General features: G+C 42.3%; 1 protein-coding gene across 3 annotated transcripts in view; it reads right to left on the bottom strand.

Moving 5' to 3' along the window:
* ASTN1 (astrotactin 1) overlaps positions 1-18068 on the bottom strand; it is a 318993-nt gene that overhangs the window by 164128 nt on the left and 136797 nt on the right. For all 3 annotated transcript variants that reach the window (XM_074389834.1, XM_074389833.1, XM_003925340.4), the window contains exons 3-5: positions 6613-7006; positions 4983-5129; positions 3832-3939 (exon numbers count right to left, since the gene is read on the bottom strand). In XM_074389834.1, the coding sequence (XP_074245935.1) occupies positions 3832-3939; positions 4983-5129; positions 6613-7006 (649 nt within the window). The remainder of the gene's footprint in view (positions 1-3831; positions 3940-4982; positions 5130-6612; positions 7007-18068) is intronic.

Genomic DNA, 18068 nt, shown 5'->3' with positions numbered 1-18068 from the left:
AAGCTTATGAGTCTGTATGGGAACCACCTACTTTACAGATGAGGCAAGATCTGTAAGAGGTGATGCTCCTTGTGGTAGCTAACACTCATCAAGTGGTGACTGTGTCAGGCACCAGTGCTCAGGGCTTTATGTGGCTTCTATCATTGAATGGTGTCCCCGGTCTTGTGAAGCAGCTCCCCTAGAGGAATAGAGGGTTAGAGAAGCTATAGAGCATGCCTATGGCCAGACAACTACTAAGGTGTGGGGCCAGATAAAATTGCAGATCCAGGTGAGGTTTCAGGCCACAGGAACAATGCACTACTCAGTCTTTGGGCACAGCGATGCCTTTGGAACTGATGTTCTCAGGAACACAGAGACGAGTTTTTGGTTTATGGATATACTCGTCCTTTAGGGGAGCAGTTTCCTCTGGGTGCATGTGTTGGCAGTAGCTGGGAAGGACAGACTTGAGGGCAGAAAGTAGTCTCTGGGTCCTCTGTCCTTGATGGATGGAAACATACTCTTCATGTTACTATCCTTTCATAATAGAGTCTATTTTCTTACGCTTACAGATTTCCAACCCTGCCCAGGCCTCAGAGGCAGATCCACCTTCTCTCAAAACTTCATTACCTCCTCTTGTTACCTTCTCTCAAATCCTGCTCCCCGACTACTTCTACTGCCCAGCCAATGGCACTGTCACCTATTTGGTTTCTCAAATTAAAACAACAACAATAACAACAACAACAACAACAACAACAACAAACTCCATTATATCTAACGCTTTTCTCTTGCTTACAAGCCACACCCCACCCTGCCCTCTCCAATGCCATGAAATCTTTGTCTCTTTAGGATATGTACCCAGCAGTGGGGTTACTGGATCATATGGTAGCTGTATTTTTAGTTTTCTGAGGGACCTCGAGACTATTTACATTCCCACCAGCAGTGTACAAGGATTCCCTCTTCCCTACATCCTCACCAGCGTTTGTTACTGCCTGTCTTTTGGATATAAACCATTTAAACTGAGGTGAGATGATATGTCATTGAAGTTTTGATTTTCATTTCTCTCATGTTGTGTCCAAAACTTATCTGGCCTTCATTCTTTCCATCCCTCCCTACCGCTATCATCTTATAGCAAAAGCAAAGCAGAAGCCATCTGCCTGTTCCTCTGCCTCAAGCTCACCCTGCTGTCACCTATCCTGCATGCTGTCCCTGGAAGGATCCTTCATGGAGCACAGCAGACCAGGACAGTGCTCTGTAGTAAGGTCTAAGTCCCTTGGGGTCAAAGTCATGTACTTTCTGGCTTCTGCTGATCTTCTAACATTCTTTCCTAAGAAACCCACAAACTTGCACCCTAAGCTCTACTCTAGTAAACATGTTCCTGCTCCCTGACAAGACCATCATAGTTTATGTCATCTCAGTGACTTTGCACAGATTTCCTCCTTCACAGAAGGCAATTTTGTCACCTTGTCAGCCTCATATACACCTACTCTTCAAGTCTCAGCTCAAACAGCATCTCCCTGTAAACACTTCCCTGAAACCTCCAAGAACAGATTCTCACTGATTCCTTGGTGTTCTAGCCCTCAGTGCCCCCTGCTGTTATTGCTCTTATCACATAGAATTGTCACTGTTTACAGGCAATTGCCACAGCTCTCATGTGACGGCAATGACTTGCTACTGATAATCGTGTCTCTGTGGTCTTTCTGCATCATCAACCCGTAATCGAGCATCTCTACCTGGCTTCAGAACTTCCAGTGGTTCATTACGCCCCACCCAGGCAAGCACAAACTCAGTCACATGGTGTGTGCGTGGTCCTTTGTTAGCCGTTTTCCCGCCTCATACTTACCATCTCGTGTGCTTATATATTTATAACCTGATGACAGCTGCCATATTGAATGATGTTTACTTCCTTTAAAACACAATGTTCTTTTATCCTTTCAAGGCTTTTTGTGTGCTATTTTCCTTTACTGAAATGTCCTTATCTTAGACTTCTTCTCCTTTGAGAAACTCTATACATTGTATACATATACATACATATATATATGTACGTATGTACATGTAACCTGGTTCTAATTACTTTCTCCTTTTTTGGCTCCTATTGCTGCCAGGTAGGATTAACTGTCCTCTCTTCGGAGTACTCACTTTACTTTTTTTGTATTATTAAATTAAGAATTATCACTGTGCCATGTTTTCATGTTTCTACCACCTATCACAAACCTGACCCATAGCAGGAGGGTTATAAAATGTTTTTGCTGGTCTGATGGATATATCCAATCCAATATTTGCAAGCTTCTGTTATAGGAAAAATCCTTCACTAGGCACTTGGGAAAAATAAATTAAGCATTCTCCAACCCTAAAAAGCTTATAGTCTAGTTAATACCAGTAAAAAGTTGATGCATTAGGAGAGCTTGGTATTTAAAAGGAATAGTTTCATGCTGTCAAGAAACTCTTTCTAATTCATTACCATGGATTTTCTGAAACAAGACTTTATTAAAGCAGGACACACCCTGCCTTGATCAGGCCTGGATTGGCTGTGTCTAGGTTGAGTATCCTCTGTCTATAAATATGTAGTATCAAGAGAGACTGGGAAACCCTAATCCACATTCTTGCTTCAGAAAAAATTGCCATTCAAAATTAAAATATCCAGGGGCCCATTGATCTCTCGAGAAAAATGATGGAAAGAACTTTAAGCCTACAGAAACTGGAATTTACAATCAAAGAGGCTTCTTCTAATCTCTGGGAAGGACACCAGGCATGAAGGGAATTCAAGTGGAGGCATGAGAGAGTAAAAATATATGTGTCTTTCAGGAGATACTGGTTGACTACCGGTTGAGAGGCACAAGGGGGATGCCACTCAAATATCCTCTACTGTATCTTACAGGGACTCTGCCCAAAATTCTTTAAGATGGGGCACTGTATAAATACGGGGCTGCAAGATGGAGAGTTCTAACGGCAACAATAGGGACTGCATAGTGTTTTAGCAGTCTCCAAAAAGGCACATTTTCATATAATTTAATCCAATAAAGCTCTCTGCTCTAGGCATAAAGTATTGTTAACTCATTTGACATGTATATGAACTGAAGCTCAGAGAATTTGTTCTTATCCAGTATCACACAGCAAGTAACTGGTAAAGCTGACTGGAGATTGTGCTCCGAACTCCTCCGGTGTGGAGGTGATACCAGCGAGGTCAGAGGTCATGGGAGCTGCGGCTGCAATAGCCACAGTTGAAGCCACTGATCACGACAGTGAAGTGGCACACAGTGGCTATGCTTTGTCCATGCGGAGGAAAATGGATTAGCTACCTTAACCCTGCCAGGGGCAAGGAAGGAACCTGGAGGCTCAGGGTCCTGTGATTCTCCCAGGCAGGGGCTTAAAGGCCAAAGACAATTACACAGATTTGCAGGTCATAGGTCATTCCTCAACTATGCTGCCCCCAATCCTTGCCCAGCTCAATCCCAAGGCCAAAGTGGTAGAGGAAGCAGGGGTACATATAGTATCCATCTTTTCACATACAACACAGTTTATTAACTTTAACTCATTTGTCTAAACAGCAAAATATGACTCCTGAGGCTTCCAGAAGGAATTGAGAGTCATCTGACCAAGAAATAGCCTTTCAAACAACTTGGAAACTTGTTTGAGAGTGCCATTATCTGGGAGAGATGATTCTCTGAAATTTTCCACTCTAGGCTCTTCTTTCTTCCTTAGGAGGAAACACCAGTTGTGGTCCAAAAATTCTTGCAGAAACTGGTTTTGTTCCACAGAGCCCACAACCCAACCCAACACCTCTTCTCCTTCCCCCACCTCCCCTCACCTCCCCCACCCTCAGATACCACCTTCTGCCACCTATATAATTCCTACCTCTACTTCGCCTCCGGCTCCTTGAAGGATCTGTGTAAAATGTCAGCTGGGGGTCGTTTTCTGCCTCTGTGCCAGAATCCCCTTCAGGGTTCAAGAAGGCGGAACCCGCTGTAATAAAAGCAGCACGGCCAAAAATACATTTTCAGTTCTGGTTTCATGACACCAAATCATTAGGCAAGTTCAACAGGAAAATCAACAAAAACGAAGGTAAGTTGACTGATAATCTGGGAGAAGTAGCCAAGGGGTTTGGGGATTCCTCTACACGAATTTGTTGGAAAGGTAGACCTTAAGGACAGCAATCACCGGAGCTCTACCCTGCCTACTTCCCTCTGACTAGGGCCATTTCTGGCACCTACCTGCCAGAGAGGACCTCCAGCGAGAGTGGGTGGAACAGGAAGAAAGGAGAATTTTCCTCATTACAGCTTATGATTCTGTTAATATGAGACTATCTAAGGGATGTAGGAAATTACATTTTTGTCTTTTTTTCTAGCTCTAGAATTAATATAAATTTAATATAAAAAGAAGAGAATAAAGAAAATACACAAAACTATGTAAAGGGAGCAATCCTAATGCCCTCTAAATCCTTTAAATCAGAGATAAACTCTGCTAACATTTGATGTGTATATTCTCTGGCTTTTTATGATACAAAACAGGTAAAGGTTTTTTAATCCACCTTTAAAAATGGCTTTTTGCTGTATCTCCTACTTGATAACATCGTTTTTTCTCCATTTAATAGATGGGTGGGCAACTTTCCATATTAACAAATATAGATCTGTATTATTTTAAATGGCGGCATGGTAAGTAAGCAGTGGACGGCAGACAGATGTGCCTGGTAGTTAGCCAATTCCCTGTTGATGGACATTTAAGCTATTTCCAATTTTTCGCTTGTTTAAACAATGTTGTGATGAACAGCCTTTTACACACTTCTTTGCTCTCTTGTCCAATTATTTCCTAAGGATAGACTCTTATTGGTCAAAAGGTTTGCACATTTACATTTTTTGGTAAGTAGCATTTAACCGGCCTCCAGAAAGGCTGTGCCAGGGCATATCCCCTCTAGCCATGCATGAGACAATGGGTAGAAGATATTAATGGCCCTGCCTCTACCAATATGAAGGAATTCACCCGCAAGACCTAACGTCAGATGTGCATACCTCTTGCTTTGTTGTTGATCCGCTTTCTCTGGCTGCTGGAGGTGTGAGAGAGAAGGGTGGCCTGTTGGTGGTTGGCGTCCACAGGGCTAGTGGCAATAATGTTATCTTTATACTTGTTCATCAGTGACAGCTTCGCATTGTCACTTCCTGTATAAGGAAAAGTTGAGGCAAAAACTTTAAAAGACCAAAGGAAAGGGAGAAGAAAGAAATCTGCGTAAACCATGAAGATGAGGACTCACAGAATTGAAATAAGAAATAAGCAAATTGAGAGACTGGCTATAAGAAACTGAAACACTCCTTTTTGATTTCTGAGGGACGGCAAAGTTATGGGAGAGGCAGTGGAGCCGGGGAATTACAACTGAAAATCCAATTCAACTATTATTATATTGTGCATTATAATAATTCTATATTGATAAGGTCAATACTTGTAAATCTTTGGCTAAATACAGAGTGCAGACTTCTTTATTTTGGTCAGCACAGAGTTTTAAAAGAATTTGAGTTTGTGTGCATTCAGGCAGAACATGCCCTTTCTCTTTCATCACAGTCTGCGCCATTCCCTGTTGTCTGACCTCCTTCTGCTTTATATATCTGTGTTATCTGTTAACCTCCTAAAGGCATTTGAGTTGATAACCCCTGAGTATCATATGTCTATTTTGTGGGCTTAGCACTATACCAGGTGGTACGGGGAATATGAAGAGACATTGATGATATGTCCCCCATATTCTCAAGGAATTCCCAGGCCTTAAATCTTATTAGAAATTGGTTCTTCATGCAGAATTTCTTGTAGAGAACAAGCAGAATAAAAACCTCTGCATGATTCTACTCTTTCAAGCCCCACTGAAAGTCCATATATCGTAAGCAACATTCAGCATCAAACAGGTCTTCCTTCAAGATAATTGGGCAGTTCTTTGAAGGATCACTGTGAAGAGTCCATCTGTGGAGATTTGCTAATTCACAGAAGTTTTAAAGAGAAACAGGTGGGCTACTGTAAAGGAAGAGCATAGTCCTCTGCATTTTTTGACCCTGATCTTGTTCATCTGGATTAGTTCTTCCAGCCAGTGTCTCCAAAGATATACAGTGCATCTGGGGTCTGATACCATGATTGCAATCCTTCACATTCTTTGAAACAGTGCATCCCTTGTAGAGAGCACAAAGGCATGAGCAAGATAACATAACCAAAACACCCCAGGCCCAATTCTCAGGAGTTATAGGAAAAAGCAGATATCACTGTTCCCTCCACCTCAGTGGAGAATTAAATTCCCTAAGCAAATATACAATACACAAGAAGTCATATACACATGTTCATTTTTCTTGCTATCTCATTTCCCAGAGGGTTGCTCATTACATACTAAAATGACTCTAGCTCACTCCTCTATTGAATGTTAAACTGTGCTGCCTCTAATGCCTGGTGGAAGTGAAAAGAAATCCAATTTACACAGTTCTTCTGATCTTCTAGATTAGAAAACAGCACCCATCATCTCAGAAACCAGGTTATTTTATGCCCATCTAGGGAAGGGCACTGCCACATTACACTATGTAGGACAACCAGTTGTGGTCACACAGCTGTTCCTCCCACTCCCCAGCTCCTTGAGATGGACCAAACAGCCCCTTGCCTTTCTCCCATCCCCACCTGGTGTGAGGTCCATCCCCGACTTTTCATTGCAGCCCTGCAGGGAGTCGAGGGTGCGTGTGACCTGGCTGGCAAAGTCCTCCCCTCCGTTCATGCACTCCCTCTGCAGGTGGTGGCGCAGATCAGTGATGTCGTACTCATAGCCATCGAGGATGGGTGTCTCCCTGATGCTCAGGGTGCCGCTGGAGTTGTGGCCCTGCACGCGGGCATTGCGCAGACTCTCCCGTCCATGCCCACCGATCAGCACAGAAGGAATGTAGTGAATCTCATTGGCTGCCTCAGCACTGGCACTCTTCTGGGGCTGAGGGACCCTGCGGCGTTTGCACCAGCGCCGGCGAGTATACAGAATCATCACCAGGCACAAGATGGACAGCAGCAGAGCAATCATGCCGCCCTAGGAAGAGAGGACCACAGATGGATGTGGGAAGACAGGCAGGCTCTTCCCACAAAAAGTCATTGCTACTTCTGCTACTACCATTCATCACTTATTTATTTATCATTCAGTCAGCTGTATTAAGCATTTATTGCATGCATCCTTCAGCAAACGGAAAGTCTGCGTAATTGGTATTTAGGGTGAGAGAAAATGGAGCTGGGATGACCAATGTATCATTTCAAGTGATCCAGTTGCTTCGGGCTTAGCAAACAATTTGAAGAAAGCAGTCTTTCTGAGAGAGAGAGAGAGAGAGAGAGAGAGAGAGAGAGAGAGAGAGAGAGAGAGAGAGAGAGAGAAGAGAGAGAGAGAAGGAGAGGGGGGAGAGAGAGAGGAGAGAGAAAGAGAGGGAGGAGAGAGAAACAGGGAGGAGAGAGAAAGAGAGAGTGATTTCAGCTGGAAAAACAGGTGAGAGGGTGTATTTGTTAGGTCAAATCTGCGAAGCACAAAGCTGGTTTCAGGACCTTCTTTTTTAGCTATATGGGGTGGCATCTGGTTTCTTCCTGTCTCACATCTAAAGATCAATCATAGATAGATTCTAACAGTGGTTCCACCAATTATCAGTGGGTCCTATAAATTCTACACCTCAGATACCTCATCTGTATAATGGAGAAGACACCACCTAACCACCCAGGGTAGTTGTAAGAATTAGGTTAGCTAACTATGTAAAGTGCCTAGCATGATATATCTCACATAATCAAAGCTGCTCTCAGCATAACCTTAAATGTCTCCATCTGAGTAACTGGCCCAGCAGGAAAAACCACTGACAAATCTGAATAGAAATTTACATCCATCAGGAATTTACCACCAAGTGTGGGGAGGAATCTCATCATTGGAACGTGACTTTTTGGGTCACAGCTTTCCCTTAACCAAACAGTCCTGAGTGATACTCCCTATTCTCACTAAGGCTCAGGGGAAGGGACTGAAATCCAAGTCTTGGAGTCAGCCTAGTGGAGGAGTTGACTTCTGGAGCTCAAAGGCCAGCACCTCGAAGGCCATTCTTTAGAAATCAGGACACCACTCTGTCGCCTGCCAGAGGTGAGGATGCAGGACTCAGTGAGACTGAACACCTGGCCTTGACATCGCCAGGGCAGCATTTAGACCAACAGCCCTGCAAGCCTGGTGCTGCACAGCACTCAGTGGGCATAAATCTTCCCGTGCACAATCTGTATTCACTCCCTTTATTTTGGTCAATGTCTTCCCAAACCTATTTAATTAGGCCAGCATGTGCCAAATGGTCCTTCTCTCAACCTTGGGCTCCGATCGTACCACCCAATCAAACAGACTAGAGACAAAAGTCCCCTACTAATTTCCAGGGGGCCACCCATATAAGGTTAGGTCAAGAGTATGCCCCCAAATACATTAAAGGGGACTTTTCCAGTCTCATAATAATTATGTCTTGGATTTTTAAAATTCCTCTCCCTGTAAATCTTCTTATTTATCCTCCTTCTCCCACCATCACTGTGAGTAAAGGAACACACATAGACACACACACACACACACACACACACACACACACACACTGCCACTTTCAAACAGGCAGGACAGAGCAGCAGAGACACGAGGCAACAGAGTCAGCTGCCAAGTGACAGGCTACATCATGTGGCTTGTTGGGAACAGATGTATGCTGACCTCCTAGTTTCCAATTCTTTCTTTTATTTGCAGAACCCTTTCTCCTGGTACAAGCTCTTATGCAAGTAAGAGAAAGAGTAAACATGCTCAGATTCCATTGTGGGTAAGAGTCCAAAGCCAAGTATTCTAGGTCCTTGCTAACTGCCACCTCCCCTCCCATCCATCCCGATGGCCCTGCAGAAACACACACTGAGCTCCTGGGACCCCACAGAACACTGTCTAGAAGACACAGCACCTCCACAGTGCATGATGAAGCCCTGTACCACTCACTGACCATGAGTGTTTGTGTCCAACCCAACAGTTTGTTTTAACAGAAACTGTATCTCAGAGTCAGAGCTATCTTTTCCTTCACCCCAAATGGAAACTGCAACAATAGGTAATTAAGCCACACAGAAGGAATAACTTCCTGACTGAGAGAAGTTGTCAGACATTGAATTAGGCTAGTGAAAATGAGAGGTAATTTTATTCCCTAAAGAGCTGTAAGAGTAGCGTAAGCATCCATCTCTAAGGAATGGCTTAAATACCATCATTTTGCTCACATAGGGTTTTTTTTAGGAGCCCCTTCCACAGTTCCTCTTTAATCTCCTTTCAGATGGTAACAACAGGGTTACAATGAGGTCTGGGGCATAGGCTCATTCCCTATATTATGCAGTAATAAACAAGATTAGCTGTCCATTATCATGCTTTTACCATGTACCAGATACTTGTTCAACAGTTTCTATGCTTTTAACTCAATTCTCCACTTTACATTTGAAAAAGAAAGATGAGGCACAGAAGTTAAATAACTTGCCCAACACCACACAGCAAATGAGTAGTGGGACTGGAATGGGAACACAACTCTTATTTCAGAGCCTATATTCTTAAGCACTAGGCTACAGTCACCCAGAATGAGCACTGCTCGCTGGAGAGACATCTACACCCTGGCATCCATCTCATAGATCCTAAGAGGATAGAGTAGGAGAGTGTGAGTGAATACATCCAGACCCATTGTCAGTTCCGGAGGAAAAAAAAAAAGAATAACTATTCAAATATTCAAATTTCAAATATTCAAAGTGCACATCTAGCTGGCAGTGGGTCAAAGGAGGAGCTATCATAAACGAGGGACCTTTAGCAAACACCTACTAAGTATCCAAATCCAAGATTAGTTAGTAGTAAAAAGACAACACTCACATTTCAATCTGTGTTAAAATAGGACTATGTGTATCACTACATGTCTGAAAGACACCATTAGTCTTTCAACTGAGCTGAATTGAGATGAGAAATACGTACTTTCTTTCAACTTTGGGATCCATTGCATATCTATCTCTAGGTTCAGCTCCTTCCTTTTCTGATGAAAAAACCAAGGCTCAGAGAAACTATAGAACCAGACAGTGCAGAACTGGCTCGAGTCCCAGATCTTCTTTCACTGCTCTTCTCACAGGCCATTTTGGTAAGTTCACCCAAAATTCTCCTTACCATGTGTGGAGCCCAGACACTCAATTAAGAATATTTTATGTTCATTTTTCTTAGAAACATAACTTACAGGGAGCTAGAACAGAAGCTTTTGTTTTGCTATGCCAGTATATTTAGCTTCTCTAATTTTGCTTTAGTAAAATGCTTCCTCTGCTTAGAGTCAGTGACTCTTGATGACCTCAGCTTTCTAATCATCAGTTACCAGGAATAAGCTTCAGCCAACAGGTAAAACTCAGCACAAGCATTTGAGAAAGAGTTCTCTGATACTCAAGCTGTGATATGGTTTCTCTGCTTCTGTAACCCAAATTGGTGACAGATGTCAAAACAGTTTGCATTGACTTACTAACTGTGGACTATTACCTAACTAATAATATACCATAATGTGATGTGATATTAATATGTAATATTATTTAATAATATTTTGTAGTGATGATCATTTGTAAAATCACTACACACAAATTCCTCTGAAATGCTCTACCTGCTTGAGCAGGTAGCAAGTAGGAAGAATACATAGGCCCACCACTATACTGGGAAAAGGCAGAGGGCTAGCCACTTTGAACTGTTCTTCTACAGTGATGACTTGGCTCACATTCAGTTACTGTTACATTTTTTAATAAACCATAGGTCTTTGACAATCAATCAATCCCTCTCTCTCTCTCTCTTTCCCTCCCTCTCTTTCTTCAAGGTCTCACTCTGTCACCCAGGTTGGAGTGCAGAGGTGTGATCTCAGCTCACTGCAACCTCCGTCTCTTGGGTTCAAGTGATTCTCCCACCTCAACTGCCCAAGTAGCTGGGATTGCAGGTGTGCACCACCATGCCTGGCTAATTTTTGTATTTTTAGGAGAGACAGAGTTTCACCATGTTGGTGAGGCTGGTCTCTAACTCCTGGTCTCAAGTGATCAACTTGTCTTGGCCTCCCCAAGTGCTGGGATCACAGGTGTGAGCCACTGAGCCTGGCCAATTTCATAATTTTTAACTTTACTACTTTCATAGAGAATTTTAAGCAGTTTCAATAAATGTCATGTATATTCTAGGATTTTCCTTGCAAAGAATCTATTGAAATGAAGAGGGGGCAGAGGGAATGGAAAGAAACCCTAGGCCAAAGACTGTGGCTGGGAGCATCCTGATAGCTCAGTTGAAAAGAAAAAGGCAGGATGCACACATCTTACACAGCTTATTGGGAGCAACAATTGTCCTCTGGATACTCAGCTCCAAAAGACTTCTACTTAACGTCTGCTCATGAGCACAGTGACAAACAGACTGGGCAGGTATCACACAAGGCTTGTCAGAGAGTGTACAGGAGTTCTTCATATGCACATGTCTTGCTTTGAGTTTTTGTTTTACCCTAGCTGTGTTCAGACAGTATTCTTCATTTATTTGTATTAGCTCCAATTTTTATAGCATGGGAAAAACAAAGACAAAACATTACAATATATCTGGATTCAGGAAACAAGTAGCAAGTTGTAAACTTTGAACATTAAAAGAGAAGCACTGGCTAAGCACGGCTGCAAAACACAGAATTGTTCTGCTTGTTATTCATCTTTGCATGAGTTTTCTGATTATTGATTTTTTTTCTCAAAACTGTTAACATTTTGTAACTAGAAGCATGTTTGGGGTATATGAGAAATCCACATCTATTAATGAGTTCCTTGCAAAAAATGTGGCATTTTAAAATATATTTTCTTTAAAAAATCAATAAATCATTTCTACTGGTTGTAATAGATACCACACAAATGAAATCAGCTTTTATTTTATTATGAAATTGACATTTTCGGCACTTACGCAAGAGAGTAGTATGAGGTTTGTCAGATAATTTGTAGATTTTAGAATTTTTATGTAACAATGTGTTACATAACATTGATGGTAATTGCTGAGGAATGGAAAATTCTAAGCAGATCTCTCCTTTATGCTTAGCCCAGTCCTCTGGACCAACCACAGACTGTCTCATTATCTGACCTGCATATTCAACCTGGGTCCTCGGTCATAGCTCCCTCCTTCAGCTAACTCCTACTCATCCTTCAAAGTCAGTTCAGAGACACAACTTCAGCTAACCCTTCTCTAGTCTCACTTTACTTTCCATAGAACCCTCCATATACCTCTAACCACAAGTATGCTTACCTATGATTTTCTTGTCTATCTCATTTGCTAGACTACAGAGGGCAGAGGCCATGGGGGCAGAGGCCATGTGTCTCTCTTTTATAGCTCCAGGCCAAAGCACAGCACCTGGCATAAAGCAGATGGTCAATAATTGTGAGGCAGAGGAAGGAAGGGAGAGGGGAAAGAAAAAATAAAAGGGGGGAAGGAAAGGAGGAAAGGAAGGAGAGAAGAAGAGACAGGAGGAGGAAAAAAGAAAGGAAGAAAAGGAAGAGCATCATTAACTTTGAATATATTTCAATGTGATCACTTTCTCTGTGCCTACAAGCTAATCTTGTGTAAATCAGCTGCTTGGGTAACTCATTTATTCAATTTATTTCTGAATCATTCAACAAGCACATACTGATACCTACTTTAGCAAAGTAATTTTTTTTTTTTTTTTTTTAGTGGTCACTCTTATGAAGACAGTGCCGTGAATAACACAGGTATGGTTCCTGATCTCATGGAGTTTATATTTTAGTTAGAGGAATTAATCTACATAATTTGGATTTTAAAGATAAATGCAGGCATAAAAGGAAGACAAAAGCAGATCATAGGTGCTGGCCAGTCATTACTCTGTCTTCTTCAAACCAAAGAACCTGTGGTAGATGAAAATATCTTGGACTAGAGGTAATACACTGGTAACACCCCCATGGACCAGTGGAATCCTTCTCAAATAAGTGTCACATAATCAATAAATCCTAGAATAAAAGAATCTGGAACTATTAAATGTCACCAAGTTTAGAGAGTCACCTGGGCTTTCTGAACCCTTGGCAGAGAAATGGAAAAGCTGAGATTATGCTTCCAGCTACCATCTGTCAAGAGACTACAGCCAATCAATCAGCTCACATTTCAAAGCTTACTTTTACCTGAGGAGTAACCAGAAGAGTGAATCTGAGACAGAATTAATTATTCCTCAAGGCAACGGGACATACTGAATTCAAATTCTATTCCTAGAGGAATTAAATAGTGGTTACAAAATAAGAATCATATACAAGAGTTGGGTATCTCAGGTCTCCTGTTTTGTCTCAATACCAATGCCCCAAGCTCAGGGGCAAACACCCTCTCTCCGATACGGCAACCATCATTCATATGTCTTTCTGGATAGCACCCATATCCTTTATAAGAGGCAGAACAAGAGCAGAAAAACTGTGCAAGCCCACATGGAAACTCTGGTCATATCCTAATCTAGAACCACAATGTTCCAGGGATAAGGAATGGATAAAGCAGATGGATGACTTCTCAAGGTCCCTTCTGATCCTGTGATACTATGGAGCCTACTGGAAAACTAGACTTAAAACACTAGTAGCATGAAGAACCCCCATAAAGTAACAGGGCTAAGCAGCTGTGTAATTATGCAAATTGCTTAGCCCCTTTGAACCTAACCCAAGCCTTCATCTATAAAATTCAGTGATGGAAAGAAATGCATGACTCTTCCAATCTGAAAATTTTCTGATTGTAACACTGATCCCTGTCAAACAGGAAATGGTGCTACATTAGTAAACTAAGGGTAGACAAAAACCTCTGTGCATTCTTGCTGCCCAGCAAAGTCAAAAAGCACAGACCAAGGAGATGATGGAACTGACCCACCAGAAGCAGGTCATCAACCCCAATTGCCTCTGAAATAAGTGGATATTATCAAAATTGTGGTAACATATTCTTGACTATGAAGATCCCTTTCCTGCCAGAAAGAGTTGCCCAGACTAGAAGAGAAAATGCCTTGGCTTGCTTCTCTGGCAGATTCTCTTTTCTGTGGTGGTTGAATAGAAATCCATTATCCCCTGTCCATCTCCTTTGCAGAGGAAAGACAAGTGAAAACCCTTTAAGCATATTAAGTAGCAAGTTCAATTTATAAATTATTAGGAACATTACCTCCCCTTGGGGGTTTTCTGAAGTCTTTAATCGTGTGGAAAGGCTTTCCAGTTGCCATGGGCCACCACGTTAATTAAGAGGCCTCACTATGTCTTCTGGGGCTCCTAGTGTGAATTCACATCCCATTGGCAGGGCCCAGCCCATGCTGCCTGGTTAACCTCTCACTGGGGCAGTTACTACAGCTGACTGCTACCTCAAGATGCTTCAGCATCCCCTTCCCCCATGCCCCTAGGACCAAGTATCCAAAGCTGAGGGAAGAAATAGGATATTTCCCCAACTCTGTCTCATTAAAACGCCTTTTGTTGGATAAAAATAGGGACCAGGCAACCTTCCACAAACAAGGGGTAAAGGCCGAGACCAAGAGCCTTTCCAGGTTAAGCAGTTGGCATTTGAGCCCTTCCAACCTAAAGAGGCTATGTTCTTCTCAGGAAGAAACTCAATTCTCTAGCTTTTTACTTGCTTTTTAATTTAATTTTGTTTTATTTTGCTTTTCCTAGCTCTAAAAATTTTAAGGCAGTTAGGTTTGATCGTCTTTCTTCTTTAATCTGGAAAATTTGTCTTCAATTCCTTTATGAGACTTCAGGAGTTTTGTCTAATGAGAGCCTGGAGCCCTTCGGGGCACAGTGGCTCGAGGCTAGTGTGCTGGAGTCAGCCTGGGCTATTTCAAGTTGTACTCTTTCAGATTCTGTTTATAGAACTGCTTTTTCTGTTCTTGAGATTTTTTTCTTGCCTCAGACCCTTGACTCTGTCATCCCAAAGAAAAGCAAAGGGACACATTTGTCCATGAGCCGCTTAGGGCTCTCTCATCCTAAGTCGCTACGGTTACCTGCTGTTTTGCCTTCATGAGAATGTTAAGGTCAAGCAGGGCTGGGTGAAGCAGGATGACAGAGAAGCAGCTTGTTGTGGGCTGGGTTTTCAGCCCACAGATCCCCTAATTCCAAAGACTGACCTAGACCTGTGCAGTGTAGGAGACCAGTGAGGAATCAGGCTACTCAGGCAGAGCGGAGGTCCTTTGTCCCTCTGGATGTAGACGTAACACTTTCCTGAGAGATGACACTGCCTAGTCAGACATTATGGATGGGACCCCAATAAGTATCATGTGTTAAGAGACTGGTCCCACATACAACCCATGTGTGTGGATATCAGTGTGCACACACATGCACAAATGTGTGTATCATGCACAACAGACAGGCCGGAAGATAAAAGAGTCCACACAGAAGCAGAAGCACTCCAGGTTGCTGTCTCAGCAACTCATGGACAGAGCTGGATGAGACAGGCTCCCTCAATGGGCTGTGGGTACCAGCCCTTCAGAACTTCACAAGCCAAGCATGAAGCCAATAAATAAATATCGCCAGCTGGATAACGCTCAAAGCCTATTCTTGGCCACGTTCCTTTCCTCCTTTCTTCTTTGTTTTTATGCAGTAGGTGATCTTGGTGAAATAAAATAATAATAGTAATCTGCTCCATTAGGACCAAACATTAAGGGAATTATTGAACATGTAACGGAAGAGGCAGCGGGCATAGTATATGCTAATGACCATTAGACTTCATCCCTATTTTTCTCTGATCATAATGGAGTTGTTAAATCTCTCTTCCTTCCATTTCCTCAAAGTCAGCCAGCACACCTTAAGGTGGGGAAAGGGGTTCTCAGATTGCTGATAGCTCCATGAGCATCAGCTGGGTCTGAGCACACGAAAATCAACAGCATTAAAAACTAGTCCCTGCAGGAAGACCTTATGCAAGGCATGTGTAGGGATTCCAGTGACCTCAGATGAAAACATCCTATAACATAGTTAGTTGGGAATAGAAGGGGGAGAGAGGGTCAAGATGTCAAGATTTCTCTGAATTTGGTACATATTCATCAGTATCATCATCTGAATCAAGGAAGATCCTGAAGATCTGTTTACTCTCCAGCTAAACACTGAGATGGAGCCTTAAAGGCTGCACTATTCAGAGATGCCTGCTAGTCAGGGTGTACGTAGAAGGCCTTTCACATGGAGTATGGCCTTGATCGTTTTCTTATCCCACATATAGAGGTACAACTTGATTTTCATGATTGCATGAGATCTGGTGTGCCAGGATCCAGTCAAGTATATTCAAGGATCCTGCCCCTCTTCTCTTTTACAGCGGGATTTTCAGTGCACAGTCCCTAGACTGGGAGATCACATAGCCAATAGTTACTTTTGTGATGATCTCAAAGTCCGCAAACCACTATGAAAGGACTAAGCATTTCTCAGCTTCCTGCAGTTAATTCTATCACATGTGCTTAACTCTTCCTCCAAATTCCTGCCTCATTTTGTTAGTCTATTCACACATTGCCTTATTCTTAGAGTACTGGTACAATAAAAAAGGAATACTAATGATAACTACTGTTTATGGTCTTTATCACATGCCAGACATAGCACCTAATAAATTATACTCATTATTTGATTTAGTTCTATCAATAAGTATAAGTCGTAAAAACTACAATTTCCATTTTTAGAAAGTAACTTACCTAGTTGACTTAGTAGTATGAGGCCAAACTAAGACTCAGCCACTGACATTAATGATGTTATTTTATGACCACATCATATAGAAAGATGCCCACCACTGGGCTCTAATCACTCAACTGCCTGTTTTCTCTTAATTAAACCCCAGACTTCCTTGCTTCTACAACTAACTCTCAAGGTTATGCACATGAGCATCCCTAAATGTCTACACTCAGTACTGTCGACAGTGCCTGTCCCAGAAGCCTGTAATCTTCTCCAGTTTGCCTTGATCACTGAATTGGCCAAATACAACATTTAAACAATAATTTAACCAGTATGGCCAAGGAGGGTCACATTTGTCAGGTTGTCATTTTGACACAGACAGGGAGAATTCTATGGAGATATTTGCTTTTGGCTAGATATAAAGTGAAATCAACTGTCTTCAGAGTCTAACAGTATAGACACTCAGCCATTTCCTTGAGAACAGTCTGCCATTGATGCACACAGACTCAGGGCTCTTTGCTCTCTGTAAGCCCTATTTTGGGATGGGAGACCTAAGAACAATAAACATTTTCTACAGTATAACAACACACATATAAGACAGACTGGGGAGAAATGTCAGACTTAACTTTTAGGGAAACTAGGAACTTCATTACAGTCAGGTCACACAAAAATGCTGTGCTAGCCAATAGATTCAGAGAAGACAGGAGAAAGTCCACAGGCCGTGTTTTGCACTAGAAGCCAAAAGATGACAATGGCCATTCCCAGTGCAAGTCATTTGATGCCAGTCGAAAACAGAGGTTAACAAAACTTGTATAAGTTGCTTTGTGCTCATAAACTTCCTCCAACTGGTAACTGATTCGATCCACCACAGAAAACTCTAATCATAGGCCCCAAATTCTAATCCAAACCTTGGGAGAAGAATGGGTATCTGTGGTCATATCCCTTGTAACATTCCAGCTGTGAGTCAATCTTGGCATCCAAGTAAGATGCACATTAGAGCTGAAGAATTGTAGCAAAGGGAACAGAAGAGGAAATTAAAGGCTGAGAGGAGATGCTGACGTACGAACACGATTAGAGAATCATATGCCAATATCCCTTCCAAGCCCCTCACTCCTTGCCAGCAAGCTTTGTCTGGCGTCAAACAGGAGGAGGAGAAACCGTGGCAGTCAAAAAAGTCTCCTTTTGGGCCCCACAGTGAGTGCTGTGGCTCTTATTTCACCTTCTTTTAAAAATTATTAAATCAAAAAAAAAAAATTATTAAATCGATTTTTTTTTTCTCTGGAACTAATCAAGCACAAAATCTGAAGAAGAGGCCTGGTTTGTGAAGGCAATCTCTGAATGAGGTACTGACATCCTCATTAGGAAGGGCTTCGTTAAGTCACCAGCTCCAACATCAGCAGCATATTGTCTTCGGCTAATTACACTTTTTGCTGGCAAAGCCATTGTACAAATCTCCAAATCCTTCC

Source organism: Saimiri boliviensis, chromosome 19 (assembly GCF_048565385.1).
Source record: "Saimiri boliviensis isolate mSaiBol1 chromosome 19, mSaiBol1.pri, whole genome shotgun sequence".
Classification (NCBI taxonomy): Eukaryota; Metazoa; Chordata; class Mammalia; order Primates; family Cebidae; genus Saimiri; species Saimiri boliviensis.
This window is presented reverse-complemented; position numbering and strand designations above follow the sequence as displayed.